Below are 24,888 nucleotides of genomic sequence, written 5' to 3' on the forward strand. Positions count from 1 at the left end.
CACTAGAGTTCACAGTTGAACTTCCATTCACTATGATTATTTTTCTCAAGGTTGCTTACATCACCAAGCAAAGGAGACATTGTTGGAGCCATGTGGGATGAGAAGGAATCTAACAAAATTATATCTTCTAAAGTGGTGAAGGAAATATGCTCTAAAGAACCTCTAGCCAAGAGCTAGTAAGAATGCCTCCAACTCTTGCTAAAGTTGGATCAACAAAAGTGCAACAAATCTAAAATGATAACTCTTAAAAAAATTCATCTAATTGTTTGGTGGGTATTGTTGCTCATTTTGTCAATCATTGATATATACTTCGCAAAATAGAAACCTTTGCACATACCATCTCTTCTCCCCCCTTACTCCAAATTCTTTCCCTCTTTTGAAGCTCGCCACCATGCACACACTTTTTCTCATCACCTTTTGAGGCTACAACAAGTGTAAAGGCTCCTTTCTTCTAATCAAGCATCCCTAAGGGATGTTGGACTACTTCAATTACGTCTAACTCATTAGTATGCCCACCAAAGAAGTAAATTTGGGATCAATCGTTTCATGCTTATTTTATATATGAATTTTGAGGGTACCTTACGAAAAAGTTGAGATGAAGCATGAATTTATATGTAAGGGAATTAATATTAAGAGGATTATGTGAATGTTTATCGCACAAGCACGTGAGCACAGTCAAAGTTGAGAGAGAGAGAGAGAGAGAGAGAGAGAGAGAGAGAGAGAGAGAGAGAGAGAGAGAGAAAATTAAGAGGACCAAGTCGCAAGTCTGTAAGACAAAGTCAATAGGAAATGTGTTTAAAGAGGGGGGATTTTGCCTGACACCCATGCCTAAGTTAGTAGGAAATGTGTTTGGAGAGAGGGGGGTTTAAACACCATCACTTTGCACATGCCCTAATGACCCACAAGTGCCGGTCCTAGTGCAGAGCACTAGTTTGTCTTATAAAAGAGTGATACATGTTGCAAGGGCTAACATTACAAGCACTATCAAAAGTAATAACAATGTGTTTAAAAATATGGGTAATTTAATTAATATTATTACTAGTGTTTTCTTGAGTACATTGGATTGCAGAAAACTAACAAGCTTGTCATAAAGTGGGATTGTAATTTTCATACTGCAAAAAAAAAAGCATACAACTGCAAGGAACACTCTCCACTTTGCAGCAGGTGCTATGCCAGTAGCCACAAGGTGGGCATTGCAAGGGAGGCAATGTTTTCAAAGTACCTCTAGCACAGCCATATGTTTTCCAACTATACAATGAAGAAGAGAGAGAGAGAGGCTTTCAAAGTACCCTACATGCCAAATGTGAAGAGGTAGAGACCACATGGTAAATATGTGCTATCTCCCTCCATCCACCTGTACAAAGAATAGCCACAAAATCAGACAGCTCCTCACTAATGAAGGTGAGTTTACCCAACGCACTCTTCAGGATGCTGCATGGTTAACCTTGATGATGCAAGCCAACCTTATCAACCAAGTTCACACTACTGGTTTGCTTTTCCAATCCAAAGGCCATACCTACCTCTAGTTTTGGCTGCTCAGAGTGTTTTTTTACCCCAAGTGACTTAGCAAGTACCCCACCAAGAGTTCTGTATCGATTATCATCATCAATCTTCCATTTTTGCCTCAGTTGTTCCACCTGTAAAATTTAAACGCACCTAAGTTCAACATATTTAAGTTCCTTGCTCCTACAATTTCAAGGAAAAATGTGGAACACACTGTCAAGTCAAATTTTATTGTAAGGCAAAAAAGATGCAAAAACTATGATTTGTGTGGTTCACAAGTTTAACTCGGTTTGTATTAGTATTAGTGGTGCACAAAGTGTCTCATGCAGTCAGAGTAACCACAAAACTTCATTTGCTACATCACCAGTATAAAAATCAGAAAATAAACAACTACATGGAAATTCTACCTGCTCAGCAGGACGATAAACTTGACAATTTTTTAAACAGTTAGTTGAAATTGGTACTTGACAAACCAGACCAGCAATAATGAAAGAAATATCCAATAAGTTCATGACTGAACAGAGTCCCTTAAGTAGAACCTATTAACCAACACAACATTGGTACTTCTATTGTCTTTCTCTGTCTTTACCCATACATCCACTAATTAGCTGACAACCAAGTTTCTAACTACATAATGCAAGTTCACCATGAGGCAATTGAACTTTTTTGAAGAATTCACGATGCTGTCACATTTATTTTAAAAATGAGACCACAAGATTGGCTGCTGCACCTTCCATCCTGGCTTATGTGACGAATCATGTAATGTGTGGACAGCCCAGGGACTTACTAACGTACTTAATGAGGAGATTATGAAAATTAGCGTGCAACATTTTCTAGTGTGTGGGGGGGCAAGGACTTATTCATTGAATAAGTTACTTAATAGGCTTAGTGCAATTTGATGAGTGAGAACATTTGGAGCCCCTATCAGTATTTGTTTGCATTACACAAAGGTACTCAAAATTGGGATACGATTTAATCTCAACCAAAGCTGTCCATTGCTGTCTACATCAATCTAGCACCTATTTCCAACCTCCTTGCCAATTCGCACTATTTCTAGCCAAGCAACTGCTACTTATTGCTGCACTACCGTCGTACAACCTGTTCACATCAGTAAACTGGTGCATTTGCAGGCCCCAGCTGCTGCCCAGCCATCAGCAACCTCATCCTCCCTGTCCCCATCAGTCTACTCCCTACGTTTACTATGTAGGCTGCTGCCACATCATCCACTGCCTGTGTTTACTGTGCAGACTGCTGCCACATCATCAACTGAATATGTGTTTGCAGTTTTCTCTCTCTTTTGCCTGCTTGACACTAATCCAATAGTATCACTATTTGCTGCGCCTGCTGCTGTCCAACACTCAGAAGCCGCCTTGCTGCATTCCAGGATCCATCAAGAGTATGACACACACTCCCGGTCATCACCTCTACCTCAGTTCTAGAGACAAAAGTTCGGGGCACAATTTTCATTCCCTGCACGGTTTATTAGTTGCACGAGAATTGTATACTTAGTATTTAGTCATTTATTTAGATTTCCACCAGGTTCATGGTCTCTAAGTTACCCTAATCCTAACTGTGTTCTGTTAGACTTTATGCTTTGTTTGAGCTTTCATTTATGTTTCTACATTAGGGTATTTCTTCACACCACTACCTTGGCTTGTAATGTGTGAACCCCTCGTAGTGGATGGGAGGGTGAAATCTCATCTTATCCATATCTTATCCTCTCCTATGCTCATCAATGGTGTCATCTAGCTATTAGTCTACTATCCCTTGTAAGCCTATAAAAGAGACACTCATTTCACATTAATATGAAGCATTACTTCAATCCCCAAGTATTTGTGCAATGTAAGCATTGCAAGGCAGCATACACTCGGGCATGTTTCAGTCCCAGACATAGTCAGAGTTTGTCAGAGTTTCCAGACATCAGCACTTCCACTCCCATTTTCAGTTTTCACTCTCTGCAGTCTACATTTACCTTCCCACACTCCTCAAAATAGAGCAGTTAGAGTGTCATTTTTACTGATATATTGTTTCCTTGGATGCAGCAACGTTTTTGAGATCTGGGTTGCCTACTATGGGAGATGGCTTGGTTGAGGGTAAGTATTTTTAAGTAGAACTCACTTGGAGGAGGTTCTTTTCCAGCAAGTGATTTCACTTGTACAGTTCAGAATTATAGCAAGTAACTTCCCAAAACCTTTTACGAAGAGTATTGAGAATAACATGCCTTCCCCAGGTCTATTTGTTGTGCAACCTCTACCAAGTTGCACTGTGCACAAAATTTAAAAACAGCAACACTAGGTTTGAAAATGCTCTTGAAAATACTCCTCTAGAAACATTGCATTCAATATATTGTGCATCATGAGTTTTATGTTTGGTGTTCCCTGGTGCCACAATTTTAACATTCTCATAGCATTTCAAGTGTAGCTTCTTTGCATGTAATACTACCACCCCCAACTTGTTATTAATAGCTGTGTGAACTCATACTCCTTTGCAAATAGACTACTACCCCCCAATGACTTGTTACTTATGGCCGTGTGATTGTACTGAATTCACACTGTATCTTGTTTCTTCCAACCACACCTAGTAGTTATGAATCTACATTTTAATAAACATATGTAATGGAAGTTTACATACCCATTGCTTCCATGGCTCAACTCGCTGCTGAATGGCTTCAGCTTGAGATTGCATGTGGCTGTGACCCTTGACACGTATGTCATCAAACTGTGAAACAACCAATTTTAAAACTGCGTCATCTTCATGAGAGAGTAGCATTAACACTGAAAACCTAAGTTGGAAAATGAAACTATGTTCCTTGTTTCTGAAACAATAAGCCAATGAAACTTACAGAATGAATCTGCAGCCTGGAAAATGTGTAAGCTACAAATCCAGCTGCACCTCCCACAACAATAGTTGTTGCAACAAGAAAGGCCTTGAAAACTAGAATGACCAGCAATCACTTAATAAGGGCAATGTTGGGAAACATGAGGCAGAAAATAGCAGAGTATATTTTTTGAATCGTTCAAAGGTGCAGGCTAGAACTTTTACCAACAGAGTATCCCTGTATAAGAGCCTGTGCTCTGGCAGCATCCATTTGTGGACCGTCTTCCATTCTAGCCTCATTTGCAGTAGAGGCCATAACCTTGAGTTCTTCTGATTCTGGCTTCCACCTGCAATTTCACTGTGATGTGAAAGCAAGTTCAAAGTTCAAAATGGCCTGCTAAAAAAGTAAAATAGGCATTTGGCAAGTTTTGTATGCATTTCATGTATCTCTGTTCACAATAAAGTTCTAAGTGTAAAGAGAGAGAGATAGAGCCATTACAAACCTTTACTACCAGCTTGACAATGATTGTCAATCATGTACCAAAATATATGAACTGAAAATGACTTATTAACATGTACTTTTTAAAATAAGGTACAGATTTAAAGAGTTCGACTCAAAAGAGAGAGCCACAGCGAAGGGCAAGCCCATGACTAGTGGAGGAGATACTTCCAAGAAGGCAACTGCTTGGGAGGGAGGAGCAAAAGAAGCTAAAGGAAGAAAACAAGTGTTTCATGTGCAAGCACACGGGCATCTTGCCAAGAATCGCCCCAAGAAGCCTGATTCAAATGGCAAAACTTCCAGAGTAATTCTGTGGAGGTGGCTGCTGTTGACGTGGGCACCTCCTAGACTGGGCAGGAGGGCTAGGCAGACAGGTACAGACAGGCAGGACACCAGCATGAGCAGGCAGCTGAGCAGTCACAGGCAGCAGACGACTCATGGGCTGGAGCTGGGCAGGGCAGCCGGCAGGGCCCTTCGTGCAGAGCGGAATGGGCTAGATCAGGTCAAGCTGGCCTGTCAGACAGGTCACAGGGCTGCCACATGGCAGCTGGCCAGGCCTGCCACTGTCGACCTGTTCCAATCACTCATTTCTGGACTGGACAGTTGCACGCTTCTGCCCCCTTTTCCCCGGCCTATTCAGGCCCATTGCAGGCTGCCTCCTGGTCATTGTTGTGTGTGCAGAGAGTGTGGTATTCTCTCTCTCTCTCTCTCTCTCTCTCTCTCTCTCTCTCATGTTCAGCACATTCATTCAGTCCAAGCACATGCTTCCACAATGCAGCGCGCACACACACACACTCTCTCTCTCTCTCTCTCTCTCTCTCTCTCTCTCTCTCTCTCTCGCGTGTTCAGCACATTCGTTCAGTCCAAGCACATGCTTCCATTATGCAGTAGCACTCTTAGCATGGTATCAAAGCAGGTTAGGGGCTGATCAAGTGTGGACAGACTTGAAGAGGATGATTCAGCACACAACATGAAGGAAGCATTTTCAGCATCGTGTGCGACAATGGTGGAAGCTATCTTGGAGTCTTATGATCTGGTGGAGCTTGTGACTGAAGCCAATGACCATCCGGTGGTCAAGGAGTCTTCAACCCTTTCTCAATCAAGAATGAAGAAGGCACACATACACTAGGACAAGTTGAATGCTCACATTTTTTTGTCTCTCTTCCTCGTGTATACCTACCACATCATTGTGCACATCAAGCATATGACTGGCACGAGACAAATATGGTTGCATCTTGATCAACTATATAAATGGATGATGCCTATGAAGAGGGTCTCCTTGGAAGTGCAAATGCAAACTTTGGACCCAAACAAGCTGCATCTATGCGAGATCGCATCAATCAACTCTGGCAATTGCAAATGGAGATTTTGAATGTTGGAAAGGTGATCTCTTCTGAAGATAGGAGGAGATAGTCTCACTCCCGAATCCTCATCCAATGGATGTTCCCAAGACTTCACCAAAGGTAGAGGTGGGGGAGTATCGATCTCCTCCCCACTAGGTTCAAGAGACACTTTGTGATGCTGCGATTGATGGTCTTCCTGAGGAGCGGGAGCTGTAGGATGGACGATGGTGGTCTCATTGGAACCAAGCTTTAACAAGAGAGCCGTTACACACCAATTACGAGCTGATGACCCATGCCATGTAGGATCAGAAACCTACATCAATTGGCAAGGTGTTAAGGCATGGTCATTAGCAGAAGGCCATGGAACTGGAATTAGAAACCTCAAAGGTTTTGCTCAAAGACCAAGTGTACATTTTGATGACACTTTTGCTCCTATTGAGCAAATGGCCACCATTCACACTGTACTCGCCATTGCCACCCATTTTTTATGGCCAGTCTACCAATTGGATGTTAAATTGGCCTTTTTGAATGGATATTTAAAGAAGGAGATCTATGTTGAACAGCCTCCTAGGTTCTCATCTCCACATGGTAAGGTATACAAGTTGAAGATGGCTCTCTATGGCCTTAAACAAGATTCTCATGTGTGGAATGAAAAGATTGATACTTCCCTAAAGGAGAAGTTCGGGTATCGAATGTTAGGGTGTAAAGGCCCTTTTATTCACCTCCGTCGTGTATTATTTAGTTGTACATGTGAATGCACCCTTACGTGCCCTAAGTATAAATACATTTTATTCGTTCTGTACCAACACATTGTTGGTACACCCAAATCCTCTCTCTCTCTCTCTCTCTCTCTCTCTCTCTCTCTCTCTCTCGTAAAAGGTAATTGTATTAATTACGAAAAAAAAAATACAAGATTACTTGATTACAAGATACATGATGACACTAAGCCATCATGTGAAGAGGTTCCAGTATTACTAGATACAAAGTCATGGCAAAGACGCGGAGGAAATTGCCATATGCCAGGGACGTAAGTCCTCCCTAGAGAGCATGTCAGAATGCTGGAGAAGATCTAGTTGCCAATACAAGAGGCCCTTAAGCCTAGCAATATGCCGCTGAACATTATATGCGGAATCAAAAAGAAAAGCATTCCGAATGGTCCAGTTATGCCAACAACCCCAATATCGAAAAAAGTGATACACGAGCTTCATATGTGGCTGTGCCGGAGTGGGGTATTTGGGCTGCCTAAAAACCCAATCAAAGGGGCGTAGTGAGAAACCAACCACCGCTCGCCAAACGGCTGACAAGAATAACCAGACTTTCTTAGCGATGGGGCAAGAAATAAATCGGTGCCGGGCGGATTCCACAGTTGTGGTGCAAAAGAAACAATTGCCGTTGGAGATTCGTCGCTTGGAAAGAGCTGAAGCAAGCGGAAGACCACCAATCATCACTTTCCAAAGAAAGACCTTATATTTGAAGGGTGTCTTGTTCAACCAGCCCGCCATCACAGTTGCCCTCCACCATGACCGGGATTTACGCAATCCCCATAGAGTATTTGCTTTAGTAACCAGCCATTGATGATCTTTAATCAGAAGATGATACACCTGGTTAGCAAAAGCTTTGCTTAAATTCAGCCGGCCTTCGAAGTCCCAATCCTGCCAGGGATGATCCGAAGCAAGGGCAGGAAAGGGTTGTCTGCTCTGGAGCACCATCAAAAGCTGTTCCCATAAATGCCTATATCCACGAGGGATCCGGAAAAGCCTCCTAGTTGTACGAAACGATATTAGCACATTGCGACTGGCAAGGGTGGCATCCGCGACTGAAGATAAGCCCAAACGTGCCATCTGGTTGAATTGTGGTCTAAGCTCGTGTTTACCTTCCCATGAAAGTAACCGCGAGACTGCCAGCAATTCCAATTGAAAAGAATTAGTAGCTAAGCGATCCTCCGTTGGATGCCACTGAGCCTTCTGGAGGACCAGTTTCCATGAACATACCAAATGAGTAAGCAGCGATGAAGAAGAACTGGAAAACCGCGAATCAGTATTAAGAACATGCCACCAAGAACCCCGGATTTGGGTATTGCCATGCAGAAGCCCATGGTCCTCAAGGAAATAACGGGCTATAACGACCCACGGATGATGATCCGAGCACATGGCGCGGAAAAGAGACCAACAGAGTGCCAGCATATGAGTTTGGGCATCTAAAATAGCCCCTCCACCCATGCGTTTGGGGTTGCATGCATGCGACCAAGAAATCCAGGAAATACCTGCATGCAAGGAATCCTTCTTCCATAGCATGAAACGAATAGACTGAGTAAGAGCATTCAGAGTCGTAGTAGTCCAGGGCAGCAATGGCAAGAAATATGTGAGCATTGGCAACATAATTGTCTGGGCTACTTTGAGGCGAACATGGAAGGGCCAGGCCTGAGACTTCCAATACAAAAACTTAGCCGCCATTTTCTGAGAAATCCACTGCAGAAGCTGCTTTGGGGGAACATCAACACCCAAAGGGTACCCAAGATGCCTGACAATGGAGCCACGCGGAACAACCATACCCTGCCAGTCCAAGGACTACAAATCCGACTCCGTGCAGCTGAGAATGGCTTATTTGAGCGTATTGATGCGAAGGCTGGACGCTTGACCAAAGAGAGCCCAAACATCCAATGCTTTTCGAAGGTTATCCTTGTCCGCACGCAAAATCATAAAGCTGTCATCCGCCAAGGATTGACTAATGAAGTGCTGACCAGAAGGGAGCGACAATCCAAACAACTGAGTAGAAGCTGCCATATGAGATAACATCGAAAGAATTGGATGAGTCGCAAGGGCAAAGAAGAGAGGGCTCAAAGGGCACCCCTGTCTGACAGAGCGGGCAAGGACAAATGGCTCAGTAATGCCTCCATTCAGCATGACTCGCGAAGACGCCGCAACACTGATGGTGTAGATTAGACGAGACATCCGAGCACCAAAGCCCATAGCAGACATAAGTTCAGCAAACGAAAGACCAGTCCAGATAGTCAAAAGCCTTTTCCAGGTCCAATTGAATCAGTACAACCTCCTGATTAGAATGCCTTGCATAATCAATCGCCAGTTGCGCATTTAATACATTGTGCAGAATGTTTCGGCCCTTAATGAAACCATATTGGAGAGGGTGCACAATGGCAGGGAGATGCTTATGGAGCTGATTCGCCATTACTTTGGAAAAGATTTTATACATAGAACCCATCAAAGAAATTGGGCGCCAATGTTTCAACGTGGACGGCGAAGGAACCTTAGGAAGCAATTTAATAAGTCCTTCTTTCCATGAGGCGAGCATGATCCCCGTTTCCCACACCTGCTGAAACAAAGCCTTCAATGGTTTCGCCAGTTGGGAAGCAAAAGCCTCAAAGAACTCATTGGTGAGACCATCCCAACCCGGACTTTTATCCTTGGGCAAGTGTAACAAAACGTCCATAACCTCTGCCTCACAAATATCTGACTCCATAGTAGCTTGCATGTCCTGCGGAACCTGATTGCAGACCAGGCCATAAAAAACCGAACGAGCCTGAGTAGTTTGGGCTGAAGGTGGAGAAGTGGAACCAAGAAGGTCGCGGAAATAATTCCTACACATATGCACAATAGTCTGCGGATCAAGGACCAGGTGGCCTTTTGCATCCTCGAGTCTGGTCATATTCTCTCGAGCAGGAGAGGCATGGAGAGCTCGAAAGAACTTATGAGTCTGACACGCACTATCTTGCAAAGTCTCCGTCAGATGTTGCAATTTGGCCTGCTGATACGATTTCAACTGAAACTCTTTAATAAGATCAGCCACCCGCATTGCCAGCGCTAGCAAAAATGCATCATCCGGAGTGTCCACCAGCAGAGAACGAACCAAAGCCAGCAGGTCCTCCCCTGCTTGTCGACACCGCCGACAAAGAGAGACATGATGGATTCCATACTGCCGAGCAACCCGCTGCACATTAGAGAGCAATCTTTCAAATGAAGCAGTGCCCTGAGAGGAGAAGTCCAATAGGAATCTATCAATCAATTGCTGCATATAGCCCTGAAAGATTGCATGCTTCAAGTAAGACGAGTTGAAACGCAAAGGGAGTCTCTCCAGAAATTGCTTGAAAGGTGCAATGGGTTGTGCAAGCAGCTCAAGCTGCAAAGGGAAATGGTCCGGCAAGGCATATTGCTGCAACACTTTCATTTCGAGCATCTCAGGAAGAAAATCATCATTCTGCATGATGTATATGCGGTCCAATCGAGACCATGTGGTTGCATACTGGGCAGAATGGAAAGTAAACCCTGTAGAAGACGGGTATAGCCAGGACCAGAGATCTTGCTTAAGAACAACAAGAGCCAACTCATGCCACATACGACTTTCCAGCGCGTCCATTACCGAATGCTCCGATGTGGACTGGGAAGAATCAACACACATATTGAAATCCCCCATCAAGAAGCCCCGTCTGCCAAGTGACAAGGAAGTCTGCAAAGTCTGCCAAAGCTCCCGGCGAGGTAAAGGATCATTCGGAGCATAGAGGCCAAGTAACCATAAGATCTCCCCTTCGAATAAAATTTCAATCACCAGAAAGCGGCCATGTACATCATTTTTAATAAGAACAGGCTGATATTTTTCATGTACAATCATGAGCACACCCGAATAATGCATGGCCTGGGTCCCTGCATAGAACAAACGAAAGCCATGGCAATCCACAACTTTTCTGGCTTCTCCGTAACTCTTGTGCTCAACAGCACACAGAACATCCCACTGATTCTCATGCAATACAGTCCACATGGCATGTTGCTTGTGGCGAGAACAAATTCCTCGCACATTCCACGTGGCTATTTTCATGTGTATTCAAAACAAAATCAAGTACAAGGCACAGCTTCCCTCGATTTGACTTTTTCTGCGAGAATGTCCAGGACTCCCTCATCCAAGAAATCCGCCAACACAGCAAAAGAGTTCTGAGGACCAGATTTGGAGGTAGACGGCGTATCTGTTGGCTTGGGGATGGAACGGGGATAACGACGATCCCACGGGGTAATGACGTTGCCTCTGGTATCAAAAGCCAACTTAGCAAGTGGACCCTTTGGATGATCCGAATACATTCTTCTGGTGGGCTGAGGACGGGGGGCAGAGGAAACCATAGCAGGAGCAGAGCGCTCTGAAGACAACATTTCTTTCCTGCGCATATAGGTACGCATGGAATCTTGTGAGGTAGTAGGCACAGTATTCTCCATGCCAGCAACAGCCCTGTTGCCTTTTTTTGCGCGTACTTCAACCCAGTCAGTGGCACGGGAATCCAAACCCGAAACCTGTTGTTTACCTTTGTCCAGAGCTTTAGGTGGGTGGATAGCATCCAGCGACGGAGCATCACACACCATATCTTCCATGGGCAGCGCAACATGGCCAGCATCTGAAGTGTGTTGCTGCTCCAGGCATTCGGCCATAAAATGCCCCAATTGTCAACAAGAAAAGCAATGTCCTGCAAAATTGCCCCATTTCAAACGAAAGTGTAACGGATGCATGCCAGAGCAATTGAGACGTAACCAAGCAGGCCTTTTCCTTGCAGTGTCCCATAACATACATAACCGGTTACGATTCACAGCCCTTAGACTTGGAGGGACCAGAACAGTGCCCACAGCGGCCATAGCGTCCTTCAACAATGTCCAGTAGACAGCCGGACAATTTTCCACTTCAACCCACACAGGGCATTCACGTTGCAGCAGACGCTGAAAATCTGCCATTGGGTGCCGTGGTACAACATGGACCAACCGGCGATCAAAAAACAAAGGCAGTTTAGACAGGAGAGCAGCACGGTGCGTCTCAGATTTCAACAGCACCTTAAAAAAACCTCGCGGCCCAACAAAAATCTCTTCAACACATTCCCCTTGTAGCAGACTGTGCAGCCACTGGCGAATACGGGAAAGCAGTGGGATTCTACCAGTGAAGAAGAGTATCACAGCGCGATCATAAAACACCGAAAAGGAGCACAAGACAGTTTTCGGGTCCACAGTGGCTTCCAGAACATCGTCAGGTGCAGAGTCAGAAAAGACTTCCTGATTATGTTGAACATAATCGCCAAGCAGGGTGTTGGCAAATTCCAGCAAATGCTCCCAGTCAACATCCTGAGAGTCCACAGAATCCGAAGCAACCTGAGCATAGGAACGATCCGGATGATCCATTGTCTCTTCCGAAGTATGCTTGGTGCGTTTACCTGCAGGCTGGATGTCAGGACCAGGGGGCATCTCTTTGGTGCACGGAACCATATCCTCAGGTTCCTCGGTATCAGAGTCCGAACCAAGCGCTGCCACCGTTTGGTCTATAAAATCCAGATCCAGACCAGCCATATTGTATCACTGCGTATACCGAACAGAGGCCAAGTGAAGATCTCACGGGAGGCAGAGACACGCAGGCCGCTCCCCCTCTCTCCCTCTCTCTTTCTCTCTCTCTCTGTGTACAGGCACAGATCAGCTCTCAGATCTGTGCGGGGTTTCAGTCACGTGCTGCCAGGTGATGGCTCTCTTACTCTGACTCGGCGCAACAAACTGCAGAGGCAGATACCCACGGACAGCAGCAAGGCGCAGTGCTCTCAGCACTACGCCGTCTCCTTCCAAGGCTCGCGGTAGGACAGAGCGCAGCTCCTCTCTATGCTGTATGTGAAAGGCGCCTCACAGGCCCGCAGGTATACAGTGCGCCATGGACAGCATCACGTTTGACAAAAGGCAACTCTAGTCGAAACCCTAAAAACGCACGAAGATGCAAGCAGGAGCAGGCAGTCATCAGGCGGTCGTCAGGCGAGTGGGTCTTCAGCCGCGCAGGCAGTCGTCAGGTGCACAGACAGGAGTCAGTCAGGCGGCGGTCAGGCGTCAGGCGTCAGCAGGCGGCGTCAGGCGTCAGCAAGCATCAGGCGTCAGGCGACAGGCAGTCGTCAAGCGTCTCTCTCTCTCTATCGCATGTCGATTCTCAGACCAGGATGACTGGTCGCCTCTCTCTCACACTCTCTCTCAACTCGGGCACTTGGGGACAGGGAGCCCCCCTCCCTCTCTCTCTCTCTCTCTCTCTCTCTCTCTCTCTCTCTTTGCTGCACACTCTCAACAAGTAGTATCAGAGCACAAGTGCGCGCTTCTCGAGACCACAGGCATCAGTCGCCTGTTGCAAGATTGACAGGCGATAGGCGCAGCTGACAGGTCGTGCAGGCAGCTCACAAACAGACGACGAACAGACGTTGAAAACCATGAGTGGCAGATGACCAGTACATAGCTGACGACCGTCATCAAGTCCTAGCAAGCACACATAGGCGATAGGGGACTAGACGCCTGCAAGGAGCCGGGGCAACCAGCAAACGTGGACCAGGCAGCACGTGTTCGCAAGCTGGAGACAAGCAGGTGACAACCAGGTATGACAGGCATCGCATCAGTAGCATCAGTCACGCAACGGGGCAAGGTCAACGGAAAACCCCACCCCCCCCCCCCCCCCCGCGGTCATTTTTTTTAAAACAGAAATTTATTTAATTTCTCTCATCCCCTTTTTTCTTTAATGGGGGTTCACACATGGAAGCACGGGTTACAGATCTGTGCAAGTCTGGCCCAAAAATTTGGGGCTTTTTCCAAATTTGAAGTTGTTCGTGCTTGGTAGTGACATTTGTGTCAAAAATTGCAGACATTGTGTGTGTTGACCTCAATTAAATTGGGGATTTTGCCAAATTTGTTGGAATTTTGTTCATTCGAGTGAAATTTCCTGACATTGGACCCGAAAAAATTGGGGCTTTTCCTGTATTGATGAAATTTTGCTCAGCTAGGTCAGATGGGCTGACATTTATGCATTGTTGGACCTGGAATTTTGGGATTTTGTGCTGATTTTGGTAAATTTCTGCACTATTTCCCGTGCGGTGGCTGGTTTATGAAAAACAGTAGAAATTTATTTCTGTTTGAGCAAGAACAGCAGTGTATTTGCTTGTTGGTTCAACTTGTGCTCTTGCAATTCAGTGCATTTACTCGTGTTCGTGATGAAAAATGGCTGTAACTTCTTCTAGTTCTGACATTAAGAGTTTGATGGAAATCAAGCGTTTTGATGGTCAAGGCTTTGACCTTTTAAAAGAATGTATGCAAGGCATACTGTTCTTAAAGAATTGTGAGGATGCTTTGCAGGAAGATAAACCCGCACAAATGTTTGATGCAGATTGCGCCAAAGTCAACAAAAAGGCTGTGGCTTATATAAAGATGGGTGTCACTGATGACATTTTGACAGACATTAAGGGCTTAGATATTGGTTACACAATATGGGAGAAGTTGAAAACTACCTATGAGATCACCACACTTGTTAATCATGTGCATTTAATGCACAAGTTGGTGAATATGCGACTGGATGAGTCCAAGCCTACAGCTGAGCACTAGTACATTTACTAGCGTTTTAAATCAGCTCAAGGATGCTAATTTGGATTTTGATGATAAGTTGAGGGCGATCTTTCTGATCATGACACTACCTGATTCTTGGGAGACCTTGGTGGTTTCTCTCAATAATAACCCCAACCTCTCATATGATGGTATAAGGGGTTCAATCTTGAATGAAGAAATTAGACATAAGTCTAATGGAGAAGACAGCAACTCAGCTTATAATGTTAAGAGGCAAGGCTGAAAAGAAAAATGCAAATGTTGGACAAAGAAGCAGAAGCAAGAGCAAAGGAAAGGAAAAGAGCGATATTACTTGCTATCAATGTGGTCGGAAGGGCCACAAGAAGGCTGATTGCAGGTACTACAAGAAGGAATAAGAAAGAAAGAAGAATACAGGAGACAAAAAGAAGAAAGAGGATAAGACAGATGCATTTGAGGTAGCCAAAGGCAAGGAAAAGGCCAATGTGGCCTCAAGTGTAGTCATAGAGGAGCTCTCGGATGCAAAGGCTGATGTATTATGTGCAGTAGATTATGATGCCCTTGTATGTCACATGCAAGATATACAAATTACCAAGGCTAATGTGATTGATGCACTTTTGTCAGTTGATGATGGTATCACTTAGACTTGGATTGTAGACTTTGGTGCCTCTTTCCATATAACTCCTTGCTTGGAGTGTTTTGCTATGTTCAATGCAGACAGTTATGGAAAAGTATATCTTGGAAATAACCATGCTTGCACCATTGATGGGATAGGCATTGTACACTTGTCTTTGGATAATGGACAAGAGCTTGTGTTGAAAGATGTCAGATATGTGCCTAGCATCAAGAAGAGTTTACTATCTGTTGGACAGCTTGACTTGCATGGTTACACTACATTGTTTGGTGGTGGTTTGTGGAAATTGAAAAAGGGGTCCATGCTGATTGCAAAAGCAACCAAGAAGGGCACTTTGTATTGTTTGCACTATAAAGCTTTGAATGGCAAGTTTCTTGCAGTTGCTGAAATTGGATGTCATTTGGAGTTGTGGCATAAGAGATTAGGCTATATGAGCCAGAAAGGACCTGATGTCCATAACTCTTTGAAGAAGTTGATGGAAAAAAGTGCAGTGCATGTTGTCCACAGCTAATCTCCCTCATGAATTTTGGGGAGAGGCACTTAAAACCATGGTTCACATTTACAACCGCTATCCAAACAGGTCCTTAAATAATGGCATCCCTGAGGAGGTTTGGTGTGGCAAATCGGCCTCATATGACCATTTACGGATATTTCGTTGTGATGCTTTTGTGCATGTTAGAGATGAGCTAAGAAACAAACTTGACCCGAAATCCACCAAAGGCATTTTCATGGGCTATGGTGATGAGGGTGAATTTGGCTATAGAGTGTGGTTACCACAATCCAAGAAAATTATTCGCAACCGTAATGTTGTGTTTAATGAGGAAAGTTGCTGAAAAGTACCTTAGTCTCTAATGAAGACATGAAAAAGGTCAAATTTCAGAATTTGTAGCCACCTCTTACTTCAAATGATGAGCCTCATGATATTGTACCATAGGCTGAAACTGATGATCAGCTCAGCCGGCTATTTTTGAGCTTGATGATGATGGACAACAAATAGAAGCACAAGGAGGTCATGGACAATAAGTTAGACCTATTGATTATGAATATGCAGGTGCTGGCAATGAAGATGAAGGTGCTGTACCGCATGAACAGCATGCTGAAAATGGCTTACACCAGCCAATAAATACTGAAAATAACATACCTCCAAATGTAGACCCAATTCCTGAGAATGTAGATCATTGGGTACACGGGTCTACATGCTTAAGAAGGCAACCACATAGGTATGACCCCTCCTTGCATTATGTGATGCTTACAGATGAGGGTGAGCCTCTTACATATAAAGAGGCCAAGTCATGCAAATTCAGTAGTAAGTGGGAGCTAGCTATGCAGGACGAGATTAAATCTCTGTATGCTAATGATACTTGGAATCTTGTGTCATTGCCCGAAGGAAGGAAGCCTCTTCCAAACAAATGGGTTTACAAAGTAAAGACAACTGATGGGAAACCCAAGTACAAGGCAAGACTGGTTGCCAAAGGGTATGCACAGAAGAAAGGGATTGACTTCCAAGAGGTCTTCTCACCTATTGTGAAGATGACCACTCTACATGTGCTTTTTGCTTACTGCTGTATTGGACTTAGAGCTGTACCAAATGGATGTGAAAACAACTTTTCTGCATGGTGACATTGATGAGGAAATCTACATGAAACAGCCCGAGGGCTTTGTAGTTCCTGGAAAAGAGCAGTTGGTGTGTAAATTAAAAGAAGCTTGTATGGGCTGAAGCAAGCACCACAGCAGTGGTACAAAAAGTTTGGCACTTTTATACTCTCTCATGGGTTTACACGCAGCCATGCAAATCATTGTTTGTACATGAAAAAGGATACAGATGGCAGCCCCATCATACTTGTTTTGTATGTGGATGATATATTGCTAGCTAGGAAAAGAGACTAGCTTGGATGCTCTCAAAGATCAGCTGAAATTAGCTTTCTCCATGAAAGATTTGGAAAATGCATAGCATATATTAGGCATAAGGATTCGCACGGATAGAACACAAAAATTGTTGTTCTTATCTCAAGAAAAGTACATTGAAAAGGTGCTGGACAGATTTAACATGGCTGAAGCTAAGCCTTTTGGGATGCCCTTACCTCCATATCTTAAGCTTATTAAAGCCAACAACCCGAAAGATGACATGGAAGCCAATGCTATGAAGGGAGTCCCTTATGCATCAGCATGTGGCTCTCTTATATATGCTATGGTTGCTACTTGTCCAAACATTGCTCATGCAGAGGGGGTTGTCAACAGATTTATGTCAAATCCTGGCAAAACACATTGGGAGACTGTCAAGTGTATTCTTCGACACCTAAAGGGTACACAAAGAAAGTGTATTTGCTATGGGCAGGGTGCACTTAGTTTGCAGGGTTATTGTGATGCAAATATGGCAGGTGACATGGACACTCGCAGGTCCACTAGTGGGTATGTCTTCACAGTTGCTGGTGGGACCATTTCTTGGTGCTCCACGTTGCAAAACATCGTAGCACTAAGTACTACTGAAGCTGAATACATATCAGCTATTGAAGCTTCTAAGAAAGCTATATGGTTTAAAAGACTTGCAGAGAATCTCGGCATGTCTATGAGGACTTGTCATGAGGACATGTATTTTTGAAACCTCACTTAACATGTGGATTAATTTCTAATCACATGATTAAGTAAATATTGCACATGTGAGGTGCAATTGGGGTTAAAGTAAATTTATGAGCCCGGGACCCGAAGAAATCACGGGATGTCAAAGGCAAAAGCTGCTATAAGTTGTGTCGCACAGGTACTTGGTGGTATATAGTGCAAGTTGTTGGCCTAGGTCATCCATTTGGCCATAAGTGTCAGTTGGTGACACTAGAGAAGTGACATTTAATGATACCTAACACCAATCTGATGGTCAAAGATGGCGCAAAGACACTCGGGAATGGAAGTTGCCTAGCCAATTTAATTATTGGCCAATCAAATTATTTTTCAAGGCACCAAAATAATCATTAGATTAATTTTCAGTATTTAAAGACTGAAAATTAATCTTTAATTATGAAAAATGCTGAAAAAACCATTTGGGAAGGCTGTCACTTGTAAAAAATGCCCATGCAAGACTGAAAAAAGTCTTTAGAGGCTAGAGAGAAGCATTTTTATAAATTCAGCTTGCAAGAGAGAGAGAGGAGAGTTTGCTGGTCTGATTTGCAACCATTGGAGGACCTTTTGAGGCTGCCAAGGGCAGGAAAAGACCAATCAACAGCAAGAGGTCACATCTACAGGCTATTGAGACAAGGCGGCAACTGTAAATGACTGATTTTTTTCAGTTCATTACATCTATAAGCTATTGTGGCAGGGCAGCAACTGCATTTGACTGATTTTCAGTCATTCTTCGCGACAAAACTCGGTATTTTCTCTCTCTACAGCTTTCCCTCTCATCCCCCAACCATTTCACAGCCTTGCTCCAAAGATCTCAGCATTTGGACACTTGGAGGCTGAGAAATTTCAGATTTCTCTGCTGTAAACCCTAATATACAGCGGAAATTAGAGTTTAGCAGCAGCCTCGAGAATCGTGCTAGAAATTGGAAGCTCCAAGACTTGGATTGACCAGGGCTGAAGCTGTTTTTAGCCTATTCAAGTGGAGGGACTTGTAAATAATTGAATTTGGGGCATTTTCCATTTCCATCAAAGCGGGTGAAGGCCAATTGATTGCCTGAATCAAGGGGCAAAATAGATTGAAGACTTGCTGGTCACTCTGGACAGCAAGGGGAGCTAAAATACCAAAAGGGATTGGGAGAATCTCATTGTAAGTCAACTTTTTCTTCAATAAAGCTAAAGAAATACCAAAAGGGGCACCAATTTTGGGGCCAATCGGGTGTGCATTGTCCAAGATCAGTAGATAAATTTGTATTTTCAGATTTGCATTTATTGTTTGCTGTTGTAATTAAGTTGTAATCAGGGATTTACCACCCTATCCGAGAAGAAAGGCTGGTTTCAGTACTCCAATGTTGGGATGTGATAGCCAAAGCGCTGTGTATCTGGCTAAGAATGCCATGTATCATTCATGCACACAACATATAGATGTTGGCACTTTATCCGACAGGTTCTGGAAGATGGTCTAATCACATTGATCAAGATCAAAACACAAGACAACCTTGCAGATGTTCTCACTAAAAGTCTAAGCAAGGCTCAGCATAAACATTGCATACGACTAGTGGGAGTTGGTTAGAGGTTCACTTCGGTCCTTTAAGTGGGAGGTTGTTGGGGTGTAAAGGCCCTTTTATTCACTTCCGTCGTGTATTATTTAGTTGTACATGTGAATGCACCCTTACGTACCCTAAGTATAAATACATTTTATTATTTGTATACCAACACATTGTTGGTACACCCAAATCATATCGTACTCTCTCTCTCTCTCTCTCTCTCTCTCTCTCTCTCTCTCTGTGACACTCACCTGCTCACTCCAACTGCTACACAGTCTCAACATCAAATGGTTGCCTCTGATTGCAATCTATATGTCCAATGTCCACACTTCACGTGAAGGGTGCATGGTGTTCGCACTCTCTGGATGACCTCATATTGACAAGTGACCATGCCTAGATAATCCACAAACCAAAGATGGCCTTCATGAGAAGTCTAAAAGGAAAAAACATAGGCCTTTTACATTTCTTTTTGGATCATGAGATACGACAAACAAAGAGAGGGATTTCCCTCCCAATAGCAATATGTCGAGGAGCTTCTAACCATACCTTTGAGATGTCCACTTGTTGACCGATTTCTACTCCTATGGACCAAATTGAAAGGCTTCAGTGTATGCAAATTCACCGGCTTTTGACACTTTCCACTATCAACAACTGATTGGAATTTGGATATTTGATTTGGCTCCTTAACACCCAAATCAGCTATTACCTTGTCTAGATAGCCATGAAAGCTGTCTCCACTGATAGACACCCCAAATATGATGTTGCTTGGCTGAAATAGCCCTCAAGCTGCTATCAACCATTCTAGTAGCACCCAAAATAATTTCCAATATTATCCAACTTTAATTAATTTCATAAATATTTATGGCTTAGAAAAATAATCTAACTAACCAACAATTTAATTGGCTATGCCAATTTATCACCCAAGTGATGCTCAATACTCATTAAGTTGGAACTAGCATTAATTAATTAACTAATATCGATTCCCTAGTGTCATCACTGACACTAATGGCTAATTAATTATTCTAGGCCAAGTTTTGACACCTAGTACCACCTATACCTATCAAGCATAACTTATTACAACTTTTACCAATGTCACCCATTGATCAACCTGGTTACTAAGGTCTCACTGCCAATTAACAAACTCCCATTTCACGTGTAGCTCACATGTACACAACTTAATGCCAAAGCGAAGCATTAAAAATGTGTCATCATCACAACCACTGTCGACCTACCCCAATAGGTCACTTCCGGGCAAATAAATACACGCTTTTGCCCCTTTTTCCCAACTTGTTTAGGCTCATCTCGCAAGTTGCCTCTCTTGATTATTGTTGTGTGTGCAAAGAGTGAGGTCTTCCAACTCTCTATACCAATATAGTCTTATGTTCAACATTTAGTTCCTTATTCAATGTTCAACCTCTCTCTCTCTCTCTCTCTCTCTCTCTCTCTCTCTCTCTCTCTCATAATCAAGAGGCTACTCTAGTGGTAAGCCACTAATTTTATTTACCCACTAACCCAGGTTCAAATCCCCCATTTTCTATGCCTATACTAAATGACCGTGCAGAATATAGGAGTTGAACCCAAGACTTTCCGATCACCATGTATTCAACTTAGCCAACTGAGCTACATCCATTTGCTCTGTGTGTGTGTGTGTGTGTGTGTGTGACTCTCTCGTAGAGCGATTTTATAGATGACAATACGGGAGTACAAGAGGCACAAAAAACTAAAGAGATGGCAAAATAGCTAAGACAACTTCCATATGCCAAGGGACTAAATCCTCTCAAGGGAGAAGGCTTGTATGCCAAGTAAGATCCAACTGCCAATGGAGAAGACCTTTCAATCTGGGGACAAGACATTAAACACCATAACTCAAATCAAAAATAAAGTATGCCAACAACCCTAAAGTCTAAGAAAATGGAACATTATCTTCATGTGTGGATTCATAGGACTAGAAAATTTCACCTTGCAAAACACCCAATCAAAGGGACACATAAGAGGTTTCCAAATCTTGGACAAGAAAGACTAGATCTTCCTCACGAATGGACAAGAGATAAACTTGTGCTAGGAAGACCTGGTTTTTGAGAAAATAGCAAGCAATACAAACCCAATGTTGATGACCAGCACACATGGCTTGAAACAATGACCAACAAAAAGCAACCATGTGAGTCTCCACATCCAAAACACCACTACCACCCATGTTTTTAAGAGTGCAAACGTGTCTCACCACTCGGCCTCGCTCTTGTTTTGCATATTGTTGGCGCTCATCTTTGTTGTCTACACCCCGTCTATGGAGGATATCTCAATTCGAGCTCCTGTCTACTCCTGGCACCTAAGTTATCTTACCTGTCCCTTCTTAGCTCCAATTTTGGGCCAATGAGGGGGCATTGAACTAAGAATGCATTATAAACTTAATTACCCCTTAATTACATCTTAATTACAGCCCAAAACTCAAAATTACCAAGCCGGATCAAGATGGAGTGAAGGGTTTCCCTAGATAGGATAGTTGGGTGACTTCATGGATTTGGAAGTGCTGGTGAAAGCTTTGGTGCTCGGAGGAGATATTTGTACAAATCTCTATTTTGCTGCTGTAGTAAAGATTAGAGAATCTCTTCTCAACCTTTCTTGAGTTCTCTTATCTTCTATTTGAGTTGCGCCTTAGGACTCTAAGTTTTACACCAAGACACTAGGATGGGCACTCCCCCCCCCTTTCGGGAGGCACTTTTCTTATTCGGAAGAAGAGGAACAAGGTTGCAGTGTGCCTACTGTATCGGCCAAGACTAGTGACTTCTTTTCAAAGGCTCCCAATCTCGAGTCCTGCAACTGTACGGATTGTAGAGTTACCAGATTCTACGTTTAGTAGGATCGATTGCATTACGTGAAAAAAGAAAGGCTTGTCTTTGAGAGGCCAGAAGATTGATAATGCGCCTTGAGTCAGCACAAGACTAATTACAGGTGTAAATTTTTAATAGGATCGACCACATTGAAAGCATGTCCAGAATTCAAGGATGCTCTCTCTCTCTCTCTCTCTCTCTCTCTCTCTCTCTCTCAATGTGCTTGGAGTGTGAGTCAAACAAGAATACCTTCTGGGGCCGAATGATGTTTGCGGCACGCCTGCGAAAAAGGTAAGAGGACCGCCATAATCTACACGAGGCCTAGGCCGCGCCGTGGACGATTGAGATTCGGCGGAGATGAGAGATGCGGCCAGGGAGGAGGGAGGAGGGGAGTAAGGGGAGGGCAGCGATGATGATGATGATGGTGGTGGTGATGATGCGCCGCGGCAAAGGACGGGGGAGTGCTGAAGGATCTCAGGAAGCACGTCTGCAGTCGCTTCATCGCGAGAAAGGGAAGGAGCAAGGGCAGGCGCAGAGTCGCGAGAAGAAGCGGAGGGATTGTTGCTGCTGTTGAGCTTGTCTCTGAGACGAGCCAAGGCCTGCTTCGAGGTCTGCGAGAAGAAGGCGCCCTCGGTCGCTGCGAGGCGGCCCGCGAGGAAACTCATTATTATTGGATGATAGATGAGAGACTCTCGGTCTCGCAAATCGTCTTTTGATTTTGCATGCTTCTTTCCCTTCCTTCGTGGCTTGCAATTCTATTGGTGTAACGTTGCCTTGCAGGCGAAGGCTCTTTCACATTCCCTTTCCGGCGGTTTTTCTTATTTTAGGGAACGGGAGGGCCCAAGGGGAAAGGGGGAGGATGGAGGGAAGGTGGGATCTTATGGATTTTCACTGGATTTCAAGTCATAACTTATCATAAGGTACAAAATAGCATAGTGAAAATACACATAATATATATTAATAAGGAATCTTTTGTATTCATGATATGGTACATCTCAAGACTACATTCTCGTAATGTTGCACATATGAGGGTTCACCATTGAGTATGGGAAATCACATGTAGAGTGAAAATCAAGTAAGGCTCAGAGTCACTACTACTCCTTATTATAGGTATTTTTTGCTCCAACGCTATGGTATAGCTACAAAGCCCATACCCTTACACTAGGGAATCACGTGTAAAGTGGAAACCAAGTAGGGCTCAAAGTCACCTATATACCCTTACACTAGAGAATCACATATAGAGTGAAAATCTAGCAGAGCTCAGAGTCACCTATATACCATGGCATTGGACCTAGAAACACCTATATGGGGAGTAGTACTGACTCTGAGCCTTGCTTGATTTCCACTCTACATGTGATTCCCTTTACTCAATGGTAAACCCTCACATGTGCGATGTCACGAGGGTGTAGTCCTAAGACATGCCTCAATGTTATAACTTTATATATCGTAAATACAAAGGATTCCTCATTGATATATCTTGTGTGTCTTTTCACTATGCCATTTTGTGCCTCATGACAAGTTATGACTTGAAGTCTCATGAAGGTCCATAACACTTAGTATCATAGCAACTCTAGTGTGAAGCATACTAGCTCGAGAAGAGAGCAGGCTCACAAACACGGAGGAGATCCTACCATAACATGTTGTGTAACATGATGGGATGATCCTGACACAACACAACGCGACATGACATAGCACAATATCCCACATCGTGACGCCCCCCATGCGTGTTACCTGTTGACGATTGGGAGAGAACCTGCCATGCAAACAAAGTTGAGAGAGAGTCGTGGCATGATAGGGACGCATGGCATCAAAGATGCATTTGAGAGAGCTAAAGCTATGAAATGATGCTTTCTTTGAAGAGGAGGATGAGCTATGTCACTAACTCAAAATCACATACAAGAAAGAGCTGCAGCTCAAACTAGTCGAGCAAACAAAGATGACCATCAAAGCACTAGAGAAAACCCACAAAGGAACATATGTACTACATAATTTTGAAGAGAAGGCTAAAGAGCTAGATAAAGACATGGAGAAGGTTGACTACTACTAGTTGATCATCGTGTGAGAAAGAGCTAGGGTGTGGCAAGTGAAGATGGCTCGAGACCTCAACAAGGAGTTATAAAAAGAAATCATGCTAAGCTAGAACTAGGAAAGTGTCTCTGGATTTGAAGAAGCCAAAGAGTGAGCTGAACCATACTCAAAATAGATGAGAACCGAAAGAATCCAAGAGCTAAAGAATGGAGTGAATCCAACCAAAGAATAACCAAGGAGCCAAGAAAATAAGAAACAAGTGAAAGAAGAAGAAGAGTTATGGTCAGATGAAGATGAAGATAAAGACAAGGGAGAGGATAAGCTCAACCCAGATCTTGAAACACCTCATCCCCAACAAGACGGAGCCGATTGCTACTACCCCGATAGCTATCCTAAAGACTACTACCAAATAGGCTACCGTGAAGACCAATATGAATATCCTCCTCTAAAGGAGATGGATACTACTACCCTGAATATTTTCCCATCAACTACCACCCAAAATGAGAATACCTCTACACTGACTACCCCTATCCTGAAGAATGCCAACCCTAAGAAAGTCAAGAAGAGGAAGAAATGATAGAGTATTATGTGAAGGAAGAATGATGGAGAATGGATGTGTAGTCAAAGGTAGAAAATATTATGATGGAGTTAGGACACAAGAAAGAATATGAAGATAGATAGACACATCATAAGGATGAACCCTTGCACCCACTAATTGTAGCCCAATTGAAAAA

The 24,888-nt window shown here is 43.7% G+C and overlaps 1 protein-coding gene across 1 annotated transcript; it reads right to left on the reverse strand.

Moving 5' to 3' along the window:
* Positions 1-1,004: 1,004 nt before the first annotated feature.
* On the reverse strand, positions 1,005-22,869 carry LOC148028369 (coiled-coil protein). Its single transcript, XM_087690191.1, has 6 exons — positions 22,376-22,869; positions 4,546-4,667; positions 4,346-4,437; positions 4,135-4,221; positions 1,521-1,637; positions 1,005-1,354 (listed from the first exon to the last, which is right to left on the reverse strand). The coding sequence occupies exons 1-6, from the start codon at positions 22,789-22,791 to the stop codon at positions 1,337-1,339; spliced, it is 852 nt and encodes a 283-aa protein (XP_087546317.1). The 5' UTR covers positions 22,792-22,869; the 3' UTR covers positions 1,005-1,336.
* Between the last annotated feature and the right edge of the window lie 2,019 nt (positions 22,870-24,888).

The sequence above is a fragment of the Lygodium microphyllum genome, chromosome 12, assembly GCF_053477565.2.
Source record: "Lygodium microphyllum isolate KBCC chromosome 12, Lygodium_microphyllum_v1.1.10, whole genome shotgun sequence".
In the NCBI taxonomy this organism is placed as follows: domain Eukaryota; kingdom Viridiplantae; phylum Streptophyta; class Polypodiopsida; order Schizaeales; family Lygodiaceae; genus Lygodium; species Lygodium microphyllum.

Coding starts and splice junctions, on each gene's coding strand:
- LOC148028369 (XM_087690191.1), bottom strand. CDS start 22,791: ATGAGTTTCCTCGCGGGCCGCCTCGCAGCGACCGAGGGCGCCTTCTTC. Junction 4,222..4,345: donor CCAGGCTGCAGATTCATTCT/GTAAGTTTCATT, acceptor GTTGTTTCACAG/TTTGATGACATACGTGTCAA. Junction 1,638..4,134: donor TTGAGCCATGGAAGCAATGG/GTATGTAAACTT, acceptor TAAATTTTACAG/GTGGAACAACTGAGGCAAAA.